Below are 18,794 nucleotides of genomic sequence, written 5' to 3'. Positions count from 1 at the left end.
GAAAGAGGATGAGACTAACCTTTCCCAAGAAAGTCTTCATTTTCTAAGTGGAAGAACCTGGAAAGGCCATCTGCATTGGTATGGGCAGTCCCAGGTCTGTGTTCCACTATAAAGTCCATTCCCTGTAGGGAGATGGACCACCTCAACAGTTTTGGATTTTCACCTTTCATTTGCATCAGCCATCTGAGAGGTCTGTGGTCGGTTTGAACTACAAAGTGAGTACAAAGAGGTATGGTTTCAGCTTCTTCAGGGACCAAACCACAGCAAAGGCCTCCCTCTCAATGGCACTCCAACGCTGCTCCCTGGGGAGCAACCTCCTGCTAATGAAAGCAACAGGATGGTCAAGGCCATCATCATTTGTTTGGGACAAAACTGCCCCTATCTCATGTTCAGAGGCATCTGTCTGCACAATGAACTGCTTGGAGTAATCTGGAGCTTTTAGAACTGGTGCTGTGCACATTGCTTGTTTCAGGGTGTCAAAGGCCTGTTGGCATTCTACAGTCCAGTTTACCTTCTTGGGCATTTTCTTGGAGGTGAGTTGTGTGAGGGCTGTCACTATGGATCCATATCCCTTCACAAACCTCCTGTAATACCCAGTCAAGCCAAGGAATGCCCTGACTTGAGTCTGGGTTTTTGGAGCTGCCCAGTCCAGAATAGTCTGGATCTTAGGCTGTAGTGGCTGAACTTGGCCTCCACCTACAAGGTGTCCCAAGTAAACCACAGTTCCCTGCCCTATCTGGCATTTGGATGCCTTGATAGAGAGGCCTGCTGATTGCAGAGCCTTCAAAACCTTCTTCAGGTGGACCAGGTGATCCTGCCAGTTGGAGCTAAAGACAGCAATATCATCAAGATAAGCTGCACTAAAGGACTCCAAATCAGCAAGGACTTGATTCACCAACCTTTGGAAGGTGGCAGAGGCATTCTTTAAACCAAAGGGCATAACAGTAAACTGATAATGCCCATCAGGTGTGGAGAATGCTGTCTTTTCTTTTGCTCCAGGTGCCATTTTGTTTTGCCAGTACCCTGTTGTAAAGTCAAAGGTACTAAAGAATTTGGAAGCACCTAATTTGTCAATCAGTTCGTCAGCCCTAGGAATGGGATGGGCATCTGTCTTGGTGACAGAATTAAGTCCTCTGTAGTCCACACAAAACCTCATCTCTCTCTTTCCATCTTTGGTGTGAGGTTTGGGGACTAAGACCACTGGGCTAGCCCAGGGGCTGTCAGAGTGCTCAATTACTCCCGATTCCAGCATCTTGTGGACTTCCACCTTGATGCTTTCCTTAACTTGGTCAGACTGTCTGAAAATGTTGTTTTTGACAGGCATGCTGTCTCCTGTGTCCACATCATGGGTACACAGGTGTGTCTGACCAGGGGTTAGGGAAAAGAGCTCAGCAAACTGTTGCAGGACCTTCCTGCAGTCAGATTGCTGTTGGCCAGAGAGGGTGTCTGAATAGATCACTCCATCTACTGAACCATCTTTAGGGTTTGATGAGAGAAGATCAGGGAGAGGTTCACTCTCAGCTTCCTGATCGTCATCTGTTACCATCAACAGATTCACATCAGCCCTGTCATGGAAGAGCTTAAGGTGGTTCACATGGATCACCCTCTTGGGGCTCCTGCTAGTGCCCAGGTCCACCAGGTAGGTGACCTGACTCTTCTTCTCTAGCACTGGGTATGGGCCACTCCATCTGTCCTGAAGTGCCCTGGGAGCCACAGGCTCCAGAACCCAGACTTTCTGCCCTGGTTGAAATTCAACCAGTGCACCCTTTTGGTCATACCAAAACTTCTGGAGCTGTTGGCTGGCCTCAAGGTTTTTACTTGCCTTTTCCATGTACTCTGCCATCCTTGAGCGAAGGCCAAGTACATAGTCCACTATGTCTTGTTTAGGCTCATGAAGAGGTCTCTCCCAGCCTTCTTTCACAAGAGCTAGTGGTCCCCTTACAGGGTGGCCAAACAGAAGTTCAAAGGGTGAGAACCCTACTCCCTTCTGAGGCACCTCTCTGTAAGCGAAAAGCAGGCATGGCAAGAGGACATCCCATCTCCTTTTGAGTTTTTCTGGGAGCCCCATGATCATGCCTTTTAATGTCTTGTTGAATCTCTCAACAAGGCCATTAGTTTGTGGATGATATGGTGTAGTGAATTTATAAGTCACTCCACACTCATTCCACATGTGTTTCAGGTATGCTGACATGAAGTTGGTACCTCTGTCAGACACCACCTCCTTAGGGAAGCCCACTCTGGTAAAGATACCGATGAGGGCCTTGGCTACTGCAGGGGCAGTAGTCGACCTAAGGGGAATAGCTTCAGGGTATCTAGTAGCATGATCCACTACTACTAGTATGTACATATTCCCTGAGGCTGTGGGAGGTTCAAGTGGACCCACTATGTCCACACCCACTCTTTCAAAGGGGACCCCCACCACTGGAAGTGGAATGAGGGGGGCCTTTGGATGTCCACCTGTCTTACCACTGGCTTGACAGGTGGTACAGGAGACACAAAACTCCTTAACTTTCTGGGACATGTTGGGCCAGTAGAAGTGGTTGACTAGTCTCTCCCACGTCTTGGTTTGTCCCAAATGCCCAGCAAGGGGAATATCATGGGCTAAGGTCAGTATGAACTCTCTGAACTCCTGAGGCACTACCACTCTCCAAGTGGCACCAGGTTTGGGATCTCTTGCCTCAGTGTACAGGAATCCATCTTCCCAATAGACCCTATGTGTTCCAGTTTTCTTGCCATTGGACTCTTCAGCAGCTTTCTGCCTAAGGCCTTCAAGAGAGGGACAGGTTTCTTGCCCCTTACACAACTGCTCCCTTGAGGGTCCCCCTGGGCCTAAGAGCTCAACCTGATAAGGTTCTAACTCCATAAGCTCAGTTCCCTCAGAGGGCAGAACCTCTTCCTGAGAAGAGAGGTTCTCTTTTTGTTGTTGTGTTGCAGCTGGTTTCCCAGTTGTCTTTCCTTTCCTCTTGGTAGGCTGGGCCCTTTTTCCCAGCTCCAGCTCTACTTTTTCACCCTGAGCCTTTGACTGTGCCCTTGTCTTGACACACACCAGTTCAGGGATACCCAGCATGGCTGCGTGGGTTTCAGTTCTACCTCAGCCCATGCTGAGGACTCCAGGTCATTTCCAAGCAAACAGTCTACTGGGATATTTGAGACCACCACCTGTTTCAGGCCATTGACCCTTCCCCACTCTAAAATTACCATAGCCATGGGATGTACTTTAGTTTGATTGTCAGCATTGGTGACTGGATAAGTTTGTCCAGCCAGGTATGGACCAGGGGAAACCAGTTTCTCTGTCACCATAGTGACACTGGCACCTGTATCCCTCAGGCCTTCTACACTTGTCCCATTAATTAAGAGCTGCTGCCTGTATTTTTGCATGTTAGGAGGCCAGGCAGCCAGTGTGGCTAAATCCACCCCACCCTCAGAGACTAATGTAGCTTCAGTGTGACACCTGATTTGCTCTGGGCACACTGTTGATCCCACTTGGATACTAGCCATTCCAGTGTTAGCTGGAGTGGAGTTAGAAGTGGTACTTTTCTTGGGACAGGCCTTGTCTCCAGTTTGGTGTCCAGGCTGATTACAGCTACGACACCAGGCCTTTTTGGGATCAAAGTTTTTACCCTTGTACCCAAAATTGTTTTGTGAACAGGCTCTGGGCCCACCCTCCTGTGCAGGTTTTTGGGGGCCTGAAGAAGACTCTTTACTATTTTTGTTTTTGGATGTCTCAACACCTTTACCCTGGGGAGGCTTTGTGACCCCTTTCTTTTGGTCACCCCCTGTGGAAGTCTTGGTCACCCTAGTCTTGACCCAATGGTCCGCCTTCTTTCCCAATTCTTGGGGAGAAATTGGTCCTAGGTCTACCAGATGCTGATGCAGTTTATCATTTGAACAATTACTTAATAGGTGTTCTTTCACAAATAAATTGTACAGCCCATCATAATCATTTACACCACTGCCTTGAATCCAACCATCCAGTGTTTTCACTGAGTAGTCCACAAAATCAACCCAGGTCTGTCTGGCTCGAGGTTTTTTGAGCCCCCCTGAATCTAATTCTATACTCCTCAGTGGAGAATCCAAAGCCCTCAATCAGGGTTACCTTCATGAGGTCATAAGATTCTGCATCTTTTCCAGAGAGTGTGAGGAGTCTATCCCTACACTTTCCAGTTAACATTTCCCAAAGGAGAGCACTCCAGTGAGATTTGCTTACTTTTCTGGTTACACAAGCCCTCTCAAAAGCTGTGAACCATTTGGTGATGTCATCACCATCTTCATATTTAGTTACAATCCCTTTAGGGATTTTCAACATGTCAGAAGAATCTCTGACCCTATTTATGTTGCTGCCACCATTGATGGGACCTAGGCCCATCTCTTGTCTTTCCCTTTCTATGGCTAGGATCTGTCTGTCCAAAGCCAATCTGTTGGCCATCCTGGCTAACTGGATGTCCTCTTCACTGAGGCTATCCTCAGTGATTTCAGAGGTGCTGGCCCCTCCTGTGAGGGAAGCAGCATCTCTGACTATCACAGTTGGAATCAGGGATTGAGGGTCCCTGGGTTCCCTAGTTAGGACTGGAAGGTGGGAATTCTCCTCCATGTCACTAACATTATCCACTGGGTTGTCATACTCAGAGGGGTTGGCTTTTTCAAACTCTGCCAAAAGCTCCTGGAGCTGTTGTTTGGAGGGTCTTAAGCCAATTGTGATTTTCTTTATTTTGCAGAGTGACCTTAGCTCCCTCATCTTAAGATGGAGGTAAGGTGTGAGGTCGAGTTCCTCCACATTCATCTCTGCACTAGACATTATGCTTCTAAAAGTTGGAATACTTTTTAAGAATCTAAAACTAGTTCTAGAATCAAATTCAAACTTTCACAAAACTTTTAAACTCTAAAAGAAATGCTAAACAGGGACTAACACAAGGCCCTAGCAGGACTTTTAAGAATTTAGACAAATAGTTCAAATTGCAAAAATCAATTTCTAATGACAATTTTTGGAATTTGTTGTTTGATCAGGTATTGGCTGAGTAGTCCAGCAAATGCAAAGTCTTATACCCCACCGCTGATCCACCAATGTAGGAAGTTGGCTCTGTATGCACTATTTCAAAGTAAGGAATAGTATGCACAGAGTCCATGGGTTCCCCTTAGAGGTAGGATAGTGGCAAAAAGAGATAATACAAATGCTCTATTTTGTGGTAGTGTGGTCGAGCAGTAGGCTTATCAAAGGAGTAGTGTTAAGCATTTGTTGTACATACACACAGGCAATAAATGAGGAACACACACTCAGAGACAATTCCAGGCCAATAGGTTTTTGTATATAAAAATATATTTTCTTAGTTTATTTTAAGAACCGCAGGTTCAAATTCTACATGTAATATCTCATTTGAAAGGTATTGCAGGTAAGTACTTTAGGAACTTTGAATAATCACAATAGCATATATAGTTTTTACATAAAACACATATAGCTATTTTAAAATTGGACACTGCAATTTTCACAGTTCCTGGGGGAGGTAAGTTAAGGTTAGTTCTTGCAGGTAAGTAAACCACCTACGGGGTTCAAATTGGGGTCCAAGGTAGCCCACCGTTGGGGGTTCAGAGCAACCCCAAAGTTACCACACCAGCAGCTCAGGGCCGGTCAGGTGCAGAGCTCAAAGTGGTGCCCAAAACACATAGGCGTCAATGGAGAAGGGGGTGCCCCGGTTCCAGTCTGCCAGCAGGTAAGTACCCGCGTCTTCGGAGGGCAGACCAGGGGGGTTTTGTAGGGCACCGGGGGGACACAAGTCCACACAGAAAGTACACCCTCAGCAGCGCGGGGACGGCCGGGTGCAGTGTGTAAACAAGCGTCGGGTTTGTAATAGGAATGAATGGGAGACCAAGGGGTCTCTTCAGCGGTGCAGGCAGGCAAGGGGGCGGCTCCTCGGGGTAGCCACCACCTGGGCACGGGAGAGGGCCTCCTGGGGGTCACTCCTGCACTGGAATTCTGATCCTTCAGGTCCTGGGGGCTGCGGGTGCAGGGTATTTTCCAGGTGTCGGGATCTTAGAGTCAGGCAGTCGCGGTCAGGGGGAGCCTCGGGATTCCCTCTGCAGGCGTCGCTGTGGGGGTTCAGGGGGGACAACTTTGGTTACTCACAGTCTTGGAGTCGCCTGGGGGTCCTCCCTGTAGCGTTGTTTCTTCACCAGTCGAGTCGGGGTCGCCGGGTGCAGTGTTGCAAGTCTCACGCTTCTGGCGGGAATTGCAGGGGTCTTTAAGTTGCTCCTCTGGAAACAAAGTTGCAGTATTTGTTGAACAGGGCCGCTGTTCTCAGGAGTTTCTTGGTCCTTTTAGAGCAGGGCAGTCCTCTGAGGATTCAGAGGTCGCTGGTCCTGGGGAAAGCGTCACTGGAGCAGTTTTCTTCCGAAGGGGGGAGACAGGCCGGTAGAGCTGGGGCCAAGGCAGTTGGTGTCTCCGTCTTCTCTGCAGGGTTTTTCAGCTCAGTAGTCCTCTTCTTCTTAGGTTGCAGGAATCTGAGTTCCTAGGTTCAGGGGAGCCCTTAAATACTAAATTTAAGGGCGGGTTTAGGTCTGGGGGGTTAGTAGCCAATGGCTACTAGCCCTGAGGGTGGGTACACCCTCTTTGTGCCTCCTCCCAAGGGGAGGGGGTCACATTCCTATCCCTATTGGGGGAATCCTCCATCTGCAAGATGGAGGATTTCTAAAAGTTAGAGTCACCTCAGCTCAGGACACCTTAGGGGCTGTCCTGACTGGCCAGTGACTCCTCCTTGTTATTCTCATTATTTCCTCCGGCCTTGCTGCCAAAAGTGGGGCCGTGGCCGGAGGGGGCGGGCAACTCCACTAGCTGGAGTGCCCTGTGGTGCTGGAACAAAGGGGTTGAGCCTTTGAGGCTCACCGCCAGGTGTTACAGCTCCTGCCTGGGGGAGGTGATAGCATCTCCACCCAGTGCAGGCTTTGTTACTAGCCACAGAGTGACAAAGGCACTCTCCCCATGTGGCCAGCAACATGTCTCGAGTGTGGCAGGCTGCTAAAACCAGTCAGCCTACACGGGTAGTTGGTTAAAGTTTCAGGGGGCACCTCTAAGGTGCCCTCTGGGGTGTATTTTACAATAAAATGTACACTGGCATCAGTGTGCATTTATTGTACTGAGAAGTTTGATACCAAACTTCCCAGTTTTCAGTGTAGCCATTATGGTGCCGTGGAGTCCGTGTTTGACAGACTCCCAGACCATATACTCTTATGGCTACCCTGCACTTACAATGTCTAAGGTTTTGCTTAGACACTGTAGGGGCACAGTGCTCATGCACTGGTGCCCTCACCTATGGTATAGTGCACCCTGCCTTAGGGATGTAAGGCCTGCTAGAGGGGTGACTTATCTATACTGCATAGGCAGTGTGAGGTTGGCATGGCATCCTGAGGGGAGTGCCATGTCGACTTACTCGTTTTGTCCTCACCAGCACACACAAGCTGGCAAGCAGTGTGTCTGTGCTGAGTGAGGGGTCTACAGGGTGGCATAAGATATGCTGCAGCCCTTAGAGACCTTCCCTGGCATCAGGGCCGTTGGTACCAGGGGTACCAGTTACAAGGGACTTACCTGGATGCCAGGGTGTGCCAATTGTGAAAACAAAAGTACAGGTTAGGGAAAGAACACTGGTGCTGGGGCCTGGTTAGCAGGCCTCAGCACACTTTCAAATCAAAACATAGCATCAGCAAAGGCAAAACGTCAGGGGGTAACCATGCCAAGGAGGCATTTCCTTACAGGTACCAACTGCTTGCTTTTGACAGAGACCTTAGCTAGATGTTTTCCAAACTGGTGTTCTAAATTGTTTGCATGAAGCCCAACATGAGAATGTTAATCAGAGGTTAGGACAGGTGTTCATCAAACTGACGCAAATAGACAAACAACTGAATCTATGCTTTGTTGAACTGACGCGTTATTTACACTCTGCTAAATTGATCTATGTTCACGCCGTGTTATGTTCTGATGTTTGTGAGTCCCGCTTTAATGAAAGCTTACCAAAGTTGCCATATCATGACTATGCTATTATGTTTCTTGGTGTTGAGATTAACGCATTTGCTATTAGATTGTAATTAATAGGGAATAAAACTCATAAAATTCTACTAAACAAGGTGTGGTTATTCGTGGCTGAAAGGTCATGGTGGTGTCTTTGAATTGATTAATGACGTTGACTAAAGTGAATTGCATTGTCGTGATAAATATTGATGACATTATTGATGTATTGATTGATATATTGATTAGCTATCTCGTCCTAAGGTGTCTCTCAACTGGGTCAAAAGATTCATTGGCCTAAAACGAGTCCTAATGTGAAATAAATTATCATAAAGGGACGCGTTAACACTTGCAAATATTCTTTGGTGCCTTGTCAGGGGTAGGAAACACCATATAAATGCAATCCCAATATATTATCACCATACATGCCAACAGACCCGATTCAGGCGGGAGACTTACGATTTTTCAAGCCGCACATCCTTTCATTTTAGCTATCTTCCCCCTGAAATTGCCTCTGCTTTAATAAACGTCTATGGGGAAAATACATTCCCCCGATTTTTTTCCTAAAATCTCACACATTCCTGGTCTAAAATGCTGGCATGCATGTATCACTAGATATCTGAGTAATTTTCAAGCCATATAATGATAAGAAATAGTGATTTATGGCCTATATATGTGCCATTGCCACATGTGTGGAGTACCTAGTACCAATGAAAATCCAAATAAATCATTACTCACCGATAATTTGGACGTCAGGCAGACAAAAGAGATAGTCATGAAATTTCTTTTCTTTCATACCAAAATATTTCGCTTTTCTGTTATGGTGTAGAAACTGAGAGCATCTGTGATATCTGTTCACCGAGTGTGTTCATTGTAAGCGGGCAGCAGGATTCAAGAGCCTGGGCACCACAATTAAACACCGAGAGCAAGCCCATGAAACAGGGTCCTCTGTGGATATATGGTGATACAAATCATGAGCCACAGAGCGGAACTATTAGTGCAAGCCTACCCAAGGCTGAGCGAATTAAACCAAAACACTTCGCTAGCGCCATAGTTATTTGAAACACGTATTTATTCACCATTAGAAATTTCCTTACAGTTTCACATTGCTGATCCTGCTACATGTATCTGCAGGGAACCATCTCAAACAGATAATTTTCTGAGAGGCCATTTCATATTAAAAATAATCACCACCGATACTATACCCTAAGGTGTCTTTTTTAAAGATATGTTCCAGATTGAAAAACAAGCGAGTTCGAAAGAAGAGCACACTGGCATTTTTTCCCAAAAGTATCAGTCTAGGATTCTGTCCCATCGTATTTTTATTAGTTTCATCTTATTAACGTGTTTTATTTTTAAGAAATTAATATATATCAACTGTGAAAAGACAATATTAAATTTTGCACTCAAAAGGATTTCCTTTTAATGAAAGCTAACATTTGAAAAATAAACATTTATGTCTTACAGCTCACAGTGAACACATTAGGGGCTCATTTTTGTGGTCCAGCCCTGCGCAAGGGGCTACGCCAATGTACCACACTCAATAAAACGACACACACTGTAGTGGGGTGTAATCCGCCACTGCCTGATCCCCAGCATGTCCCTTTATTTAACACCTCGGAGAGTACGCCGGCCCACATGCCTGCATGCCGCTACATTGTATAGAAGAGCCCAGGTGGCTCTCTACATCCCTCCCAGATGTGTGTGTGTGTGTGTGTGTGTGTGTGTGAGTGAGAGAGAGAGAGAGAGAGAGATAGAGAGAGAGAGAGAGAGAGAGAGAGAGAGAGAGTAAGTATAAAGGCTATAAGGATATAGCAGCTGGCTTCTTTTACATGCAGAGTCTCTTAGTGTCTGGCTGGAGGGTGGGTTGGGTCTCAAGTGATACCTCTCATTCCTACCCACCGGGTCAGCCAGCCTCCTTGCACTCGTTGACGGCTCAGTAGCTTGACTCAAAACTTGTTGATTCCCCTGCCTCTCATCCTCCACCATTTCTCTGTCCTCTACTTCCTCCACTTCATCAGTGCCATCATGGGTGCCTTCATCAGACCCCTCCACTCGTTTGAACCACAACACACTTTGAGTGACCTGCTGTTCTCCCTTCTGGATTGTCCCTCATACCATCACCAACTTTCCACAGTCCTTGTTCGTAGGGAGTTTGGAATTTCCAGCGGGGATACCTATCCTAGACCACTACAGTGTCCCCAACTCGATGATCAGAGCACCTACTCCTCCTCCTGGCACTGGCTTTCTGATTGGTCCTCTGCCATCTTTCCTGAGCGTTCTCCTGATCAAGCTCATTGGGCCCACACTGGGAGTCAGTGGGAATACAGTTTCTCGGTGGCTGCTTAAACATTAAGGCAGAATGGACACAACCTGTGGTGCTATGGGGAGGGTCTGCCGATATGCTCTTAGAAACTGATGCATGCACCCCCCTGTCTCCTCACCTTGCTCCACACCAATCCTCAGGGCTCTATTCAGGGTCCGCATGAATCTGTCTACATCACCACTGGCCTGCGGCAAATGCAGAGTGATACGGCGATGGTGTACAGCTAGTCGATCAAGATAGTCTTTAAAGTCTTGCCCCTGAAACGGTGGACTGCTGTCCTTCCTTACCTCCTCAGGAAGGCTGAACAGGGTAAATGTCTTTTCCAGCATTAGCTTCACATTCTCAAATGCTGTTGACAGAACCAGCTCTACTACAGGGAATCACGAGTGAGAGTCAAGCAGGACCAGCGTCAGCCGTCCATCAGGGAAGCTGCCGAAGTCCATGCTGGGGAATCACCAACTTCTAGCCCCATAATAGCAACCCATCACTCCCCACGGAAAGTTAATCCTGCACCTTCCACACCACCTGCATGACTGCGTGTTCGTCCAGACCCAGGGTCCTTGTGCCGTTTAGGAACCATTTTCACTCTCATCGAGCCAGTGCTTCCTTTGCGTGGCTTATGACGGGGGTCTTTATTGGAGGCTTCAGCTATCTCCAGCAGTGTGAGGGCCACAGGACAAACTGCCTGTACCACCATTCTCACAAAACTTTCCATCCTTTCTCCCTCCTCTCCTTGTACTTCTATCAGCAGGGCATGGTAGGGTGTTGGGACAGGTAATCTGCAGGGTTGTTTACCCCTGGGCGGAAGATAACTTTGAAATGATATGGTTGGAGCAGGACAGCTCAGCGTTCAATTCGAGGGAGGACCTTGTTGACCCCACAAACATTGAGACACGGGGTTTATGGTATTTGATGACCTGAAATTCCTGTCCGTATACAGAGAGGTGAAAATGCTGACAGGCCCAGCAAATGGCCAATGCCTCCCTCTCGATCACTGCATGTGAAGCCTCCACTGCTGACAAGGCCCGGCTTGCATTCTGGCACCCATTCCTGATCCCGCTGTTCCTGGAGCAAAATGGCACCTAGCCCAACAGGGCTGGCACCCACCACCACCTCAGTCCTTTTCCTGGGGTGGAAATAGGCCATTGTGGCTTTGTCCAGGAGTACCTCCCTTATGGCTTGAAAGGCTTTGCTCACCTCTCAGCTCCAATCCCACCTTCCATTGGCCCTCGTAAGTTGTCTCAAAGGATCAGCCATGGTGGCCAGCTGAGGAATGAACCTACCACAGAAGGTTGCCATGCCAAGAAAACTGTGGACCTCTGTGGCGTTGCGGGGCATTGGTGCACTGCGGATCACGTCTGCCTTCTTAGGATCTACTTGTAAACCTTTGCGGGAAAATATATAGCCAAAGAAGTCAATGGAGTTTCTATAGAATGCACACTTTTTCTTATGAAGGGTGAGGCCTGCGTCTGAGAGTCTTTAGAGCTTGACTCGTGATCGGTGATGGTGGTCTTCCAGAGTCTCAGAGAAAATGAGAATATCATCACTGAAGTTAAGCACCCCATTGAGGCCAGACAGTGTCTCCTTAATGGTGTTTTGAAACACCTCAGCAGCTGAGGATACACAAAAAATAAGTCTTTTGAACCGCATCCACCCCACCAAGGTAGAGAACGTGGTAATGTTCCTGCTCTCCAAGCCTAGCTCCAGCTGATGATAACTGGAGTTCAGGTCTAATTTAAAAAAACACTGGGTTCCGTTCAGGTCCACCATGATGTCGCCCATGGTGGGCGTGATATTCCTTTCCCTCCTTATGGCACGATTGAGCAGCTGGATGTCGACACAGAGGTGGAGGGCACCAGGCTGCTTGGGTTTGGGAGCGATCATCAAAGGCGACACCCATGGAGAGGCCCTGTGAATTTCTCTATCACCCCTTGGTCCTCCAGTGCCTACAACTCCTTCTCCACCACCGTCCAGAGGTAGAATGGAACTTTTCAGTGCCGCAGCACAGTGGGTGTCACTGCTGGGTCGATATGTAGCTTAAACTATTTCCCCTTGAGTTTTCCTAGCCCTTGAAACAGTTGTGGGAAGTCGTTAATCAGGGTTTCAGCGTGGGCCTCATGGACCTGTCGTGCGAAGAAGACCAGTTCTTGGTCCTGAGCTGTGTGGCACCCCAGGAGGGTCCCACGGTCCCCTTCCGTAGTGTGGAACTTGGCTTTTGTCGAACGGCTTTGACTGGTGACAGTCACTTCAATGGCTCCCCTCAAAGGTAGGGGGTCACGCGTGTCGTATGTGCATATTTTCATATTGCAGTGCGCCAACACCAGCCATGGTGATAGCTGGTCATACAAGACAGTGTTCATCACATTGACCGACACACTGGTGTCAATCATCACCACAGCACTGGTGACATGGATGTCTACTGTGCATATGGGGGTGGATGCCGCTTCTGTTGTCTTCCTCCAGCAAACGAGATGGCAAAAATGTCCTCCTCATCTTCCTCGTCATACCATGTGTTTCCTGCTTCCCCTGTGCCACCATCCATGCTTGCGCACTCCGCGGGCATCAGGTGTCTCAAGGCTGCCGTCTTTTCCGGGGCAGTTTTCTGTTCAGGCCTTCCTGCTCGACACACTTTCACAAAGTTATTCGCTTTCCCACATTTCTTTACGCTCTTCCCCTTCGCTGGGCAAATACACAGCGTTCTGTGTTCGAGCCCGCAGCTGCTGCAGCCTCTCCCTCCTGGCGTCTGGGGTTGTGGCGAACAATGAGGATACTGGCATGTTTTCAGGGCACCAACCTGCTCTTGTTCATGATCATCGGACACATTGCTCCGGACGACGCCACAGATTGTCCCCTTGCTGCTGCCATGCCGTCGGCCCAGCTGGCCCAGAGCTCTTGTGAGTGTACCAGGATCAGGATCTCGTCTAATGTGATGACAGGCTGTCGTAATATGAGTTTTTGCAGCATGTCTGAATGGCATCTATGGATGACCTGTGCCTGGATCTCCTCGTGCTGGTTGAGGCTTACGCAGGTACTGCCCAACTTCCACAGCCTGGCATAAAGCATGTCCACTGATTAGGTATCAGTTTGCTGTGCCTGGTGGAGCTTGAACCTCTCGTAATCTGGGTTCAGCTGGGGATCAACATACAGGTTCAGGGCTACTGCAGCGTTGAAATCATCAGCCACTCCTGTGTTAGGGAGTGTGCCAAAGAGCTTGTGCAGTTTGTCGCCTCCCATGTGTAACATGAGGGACCTTTGCACAGTGCCATCTGTTTTTCACGTAGCACTGAAGTAATTACCCAGCCAGCTGAGCCAATGGCGCCATCATGGCAGGATCTGCCAGCTGTCTAAAAGAGGGTAACGCTGCCACTGATGTGTGGGCCCTTCCGACGGTGGCGGTAGCTGCTGGTCATGGTTCTGCTAGGATGAGCTCATTCTGCTCTGTGTGTGTTCTGCTCACTTATTATGAAACTATGCTATTGCCCAAGTGTTCCCCCTGGCATGTGATTGGACAGTGTTTTCTACTTTATTGCCACCTCTTTCTGTCATGTTATTTTTATAAAGTTTTTTTTTTTCACTCTGGGTCAGCACTCTTCTTATCTCTGCTCACTGTCTTAATTGTTAAATGTCCTTGTGCATCAGCTGCTGTCTGCCCAGGGTCAGGCCTCATTGCACACACTGCAGGCTTTGGCGATCGAAGCACTCCTAGTGTGCTGCCCTAAGTCAGGCAGGAGATGGACACTCCCCGGACAGCCTCGGGGCAGGGGCCTTCGCACGCCAGCTGCAACCGTCAGTACTGTCGGATTGCTTCTGCTTCCTCCATGAGGGCAGATAGGTGGTGGGTGGGTCCACACGCCCTCCGCCGAGCTGGACACTGCCGCACGACTACATCATGGGAGAAGGTAATTGCCCACCAGTAGCAGCGCAGCTACGTGTTGCTGTGGCACTCTGCTTCGCAGGCACCTCAGTTGGACGGTGGGCCCACCTGCCATGGGGTGCTGCTGTTGCCAGTCGCTCGCCGTCAGGGGGAAAGGGCACACCAGGCATGTAGCCGGCTGATGCCCGGCAGGGGTACCTGTACCCTCATCACTAATGTGGTGCGGCCCTGCGCAAGGGGCTACGCCGATGTAGCGCGCTCAATAAAATTACATACACTGTATTGGGATGTAATGTGCCACTGCCTGATCCACAGCGAGACCCTTTATTTAAAACCTTGGAGAGTATGATGGCCCACATACCTGTGAGCCGCTACATTGTATAGAAGAGCCCGGGTGGCTCTCTACAATGTTGTCATACACCACTTTTATTAGTGATACCAAAGAGTTAGAGTGATTGCACTTACTATATGTTCAGTAAATCACACCTATATTTTTCTGTAACACTAAACTACTCTTTTGCACGCTGCTTCTCAGAAGACCAAAGACTGGCCTCGAAGTAAGGCAGTATGGATAACTTATGCAACTCAAATAATAATTGCTCATACCCTCCCAACACAGGTTTTGGGAACTATCTGAACTTAATCATACATTGAATCAAGTCTCACCCTTCTCCGTGCTCGAGACATATTGTCCAGGAAGGTAGGGGAAAGGGGTTCATCACGGAACTCCAGCGAGGTCCCCAGCACAGAATTTCGATTTGAAGGAGACTTCTTCTGCTTCTGAGCCAGGAACCGGATCACTGTGGCCTCCACCTCCAAGCAATCCCGGCGAGACTCTTTCACAGCTTCCTGCTTCTGCTTGTGTGCCCTGTCATTGGCTATCACTTGTGACAAGGAGATTCCAAAGGCCTTTGAAGGAGCTTCTGTAAAAATAAACAGCAATTGTTAACCTGTTTCTAAGCACGCACTGTTTTTAGTACCTCATTTAGCATTTTGAAAAAAAAAAACACATCACAGCAGTTGGGCGACTCCTACTAAACCTCAGGAAAATCGAGAAAATTAATTTATCGGTAAACATAAACATAAAAAGTTTATGTCCATTGTTTTAAAGGAATGAGACTGAATCCTACATGTATTATTCACAGATTATCCTAAATGACAAAAACCTTCACAATTCAGGTCTGGGAGTCTCCATCGAGAGAATCTAGACACGTGGAAGGCCAGTCAAGACCTGACAAGAATGCAAATCCGAAAAAAATAAAACTGCGTCATTCTAGGTGAGGCACTAACACTGCCCTCCATGACAAACTGCGTCTAAACAATATTACAACCTCTTGTGACATCCTCCTAACTCACCACAGATGGATGATAATACAGCCTAAGACTTGATTAATGACTGCATAACACAAATTGGGAAAGAAGAGAAACAGCAGGGCCTTGTCCAAATATGATGCACTATTGAGATGTCAATTTTGGGTGTTCAAACAAAGGTTGTGTTTAAATTAAAGGCATATGTAGAAACCAAGGGGCATATTTATACTCCGTTTGCGCCGGATTAGCGTCATTTTTTTTGGGGCAAAATTCGACGCAAAACGAACTCCATATTTATACTCTGGCGTTAGACGCGTCTAGCGCCAAAGTCCATGGAGTTTGCGTCATTTTTTAGCGTGGACACCTACTTTGCGTTAACGATATGCAAGGTAGGCGTTCCCGTCTAAAAAAGTGACTCCGAGGCATGTGCGCCGTATTTACACTCCCAGGCAAAAATCACGCCCGGGAGTGAGCGGGTCAAAAAAATGACGTCCAGCCGCTTTTGCGTCGTTTTTTAGCGCCTGGTCAGGGCAGGCGTTAAGGGACCTGTGGGCTCGGAAGGAGCCCAGAGGTGCCCTCCCATGCCCCCAGGGACCCCCCCTGTCACCCTTGCCCACCCCAGGAGGACGCCTTAGGATGGAGGGACCCATCCCAGGGAACATAAGGTAAGTTCAGGTAAGTAATTTTTTTTATTTTTTTTATGTGGCATAGGGGGGCCTGATTTGTGCCCCCCTACATGCCACTATGCCCAATGACCATGCCCAGGGGACAGAAGTCCCAGGGGACAGAAGTCCCCTGGGCATGGCCATTGGGCAAGGGGGCCTGACTCCTGTCTTTGCTTTGGGAGTCAAAAAAAATGGCGCAAATTGGGTTGAGGCGAAAATTTTGCCTCAGCCTGACTTGCCCCATTTTTTGGCGCCCAAGCTCCATATTCCCCTACGCCGGCGCTGCCTGGTGTACGTCATTTTTTTTCACGCACACCAGGCAGCTCCGCCGGCTAATGCCGGCTAACGTCATTGAATAAATACGGCGCCCGCATGGCGCTTCAGAATGGCGTTAGCCGGAATTAGGATTTTTGATGCACAACTGCGTTGGCGCAGTTGTGTGTCGAAAAGTATAAATATGGCCCCAAGGCCAATATTTAAAGGAAAATGACGGAGTGCGACGCTGCACCAAAATTGGCAGCACCGCACTCATTTTCACAATGCAGGGATGCGCCATATTTAATTGAATACGGCGCACCCCTGCGTTGTCTCCTGCGCTGGTGCTAAATTTAGCTGCCAGCGCAAACGCAGGCATCCTTGCACCATCGTGCAAGGATGTCTGCATTGAGGGGGTTTGCTTATTTATGTGTGGGAAGATGTCCCTTTCTGCACATAAACAATCACTAATGGTGATTTGGCACTTCTGTGTGTGCTGCAGATTGCAGCACACACAGAAGTGCCGAAGCATCATTTTGAAATGATTGTTTATAAGCAGGAAGGGATACCTTCCCACACATAAACAATCATGTCTGGCATTTTGCTCTTTCTATGCATACTGCAGAATGCAGCACACATAAAAAAAAAGCAAAAAACGAGGAGGAATAAAAGTATTCCTCTTCGCTGCACTTTGCTAATGCCATCCCTGGGATGGATTTAGATGTTGGTGCTGCCTAGGGTTTACGAAAATCGTAAATCAGAGGCAGCGTCAAAATGCAATGGGAGTTACTGTGGCATGCCCACAGCAAAACCCATTGCATGCCCCTTCCATGCAAAGGGCTGCGTGTGAAGAGGTCATATTTACAAGGTGGCGTTAAGCCACAAAAAGTGGCTTAATGCCACCTTGTTAATACGGTGCAGGGCATGGCGCCACCGGAGCGTCACAAAAACTGACGCTTCGGTGGCGCTAGAGACTTATAAATATGCCCCCAAGTGGCTATCAACAGATGACCTCCAGAACCTGTTTTGAACTATTGTCTAAAAGGGGTTTCTGAGTCTGAACTGAGGTGGTTGGGGTCTTTTACCACTGATGTCCCAAGGTCTGACCTACAGTGGAACTTCAACTTGGGGTCTAAGTACATGTTTTCCTTACTTGGCTCTCAGAATAGCAAGGGTGAACAGCCAAAGGCTTGTCAAGGAGGTAGAGTGGGGGTAGGGACTCAGAACTCAAACAGTTCAGACAGAAGCATAACATTTTAGTCAGTTGAGTGCTTTTCTTTATGAAAAAGAGAGAAGTGCCTTTATTACAAACCAAAACATAATGCCACACAAAGCAAGGTAAATCAGGCACATGTACTAAAATGGATGCTATAGGATTACAATCACATAAAATATAACCAGCCTACATTACGGCACAGGTGTAAGCACACAATGGTATATGCAAGAAGTCTTCCTGACTCCGTTACCCATAGGCCACTTCAATAATGTCCCACTACTAAACTGTTTTCTCAGGGCTTCAATATGTAAAGAACAAAATACCTAGTTAGTTTAGAAGTACAGTCAAGTTCACTGGGTTAATTTAATTAAAATAGTAAATGTTTGGAACTCTAAAGCACTGGGCTCACAGACAACAGCAGTGTGACCACTCACAGTGTAGGAAAGTCCTCCTTTTTGGCCTGGTCACCCCCAAACTGTTTGGACAGGTACTGGTGGTTACTGACTCTTGGCTGTGCCCTGGGCACTGCTTACCAGTCCCAGGGCCAGTGCTCTGTGTAAAGTGGATATGCAAATTAGGCTAATTATAATTGGCAAAGTTAACCTACCTATGAGTCCCTAGTATATGGTAGGGCATGGAGGTTTAGGGACCCCAGCATAGGTAGTGCCCCCATAGGTGCACTGCTGAGGTGCCCAGTGTCATTTTAAAGGCAGGCCTGCCTTGCTGACTGCTTTTAAATTAAAGTTACATGCAAATTCGACTTTGGGATTAAAAGTAGTTCCAAAGTCTTAAACTACCTTATTTTTACATATAAGTCACCCCTAAGGTGTGCCCTATGTGCCCCTAGGGTGCCATGCAACTATAAGCAGGGACCTTATAAAAGTAGTTTTATAAGCCCTGGTGAGGTAAAACAGCCAAATTCGTTTTTCCCTCATTGTAGTGAATGGCCTCCATAGGCTAGAATGGGGAGACCTTATTTTAATTTTAAAAGTCCCCTTAAGTAACAGATACAAAGAGTTTGGTATCAAATTAATTGTTATAATAAATCCCACAACTTCCAGTTGTGGGATTTAATATAACTTGATCAAGTAAAGAGTTTTAAACTTTACCTGAAAAGTTGCCAACTTCAGCCCTGAAGTTTTTGCTGCTGTGCTCTG

General features: G+C 47.7%; 1 protein-coding gene across 1 annotated transcript in view; it reads right to left on the bottom strand.

Moving 5' to 3' along the window:
- LOC138259982 (rho GTPase-activating protein 6-like) overlaps positions 1 to 18,794 on the bottom strand; it is a 560,497-nt gene that overhangs the window by 101,799 nt on the left and 439,904 nt on the right. Inside the window, exon 4 of the mRNA XM_069208018.1 lies at positions 14,857 to 15,113. Within this exon, the coding sequence (XP_069064119.1) occupies positions 14,857 to 15,113 (257 nt within the window). The remainder of the gene's footprint in view (positions 1 to 14,856; positions 15,114 to 18,794) is intronic.

The sequence above is a fragment of the Pleurodeles waltl genome, chromosome 2_1, assembly GCF_031143425.1.
Source record: "Pleurodeles waltl isolate 20211129_DDA chromosome 2_1, aPleWal1.hap1.20221129, whole genome shotgun sequence".
Classification (NCBI taxonomy): domain Eukaryota; kingdom Metazoa; phylum Chordata; class Amphibia; order Caudata; family Salamandridae; genus Pleurodeles; species Pleurodeles waltl.
Note: the sequence above shows the minus strand (reverse complement) of the source record. Positions and strands in the feature narration are given on the sequence as shown.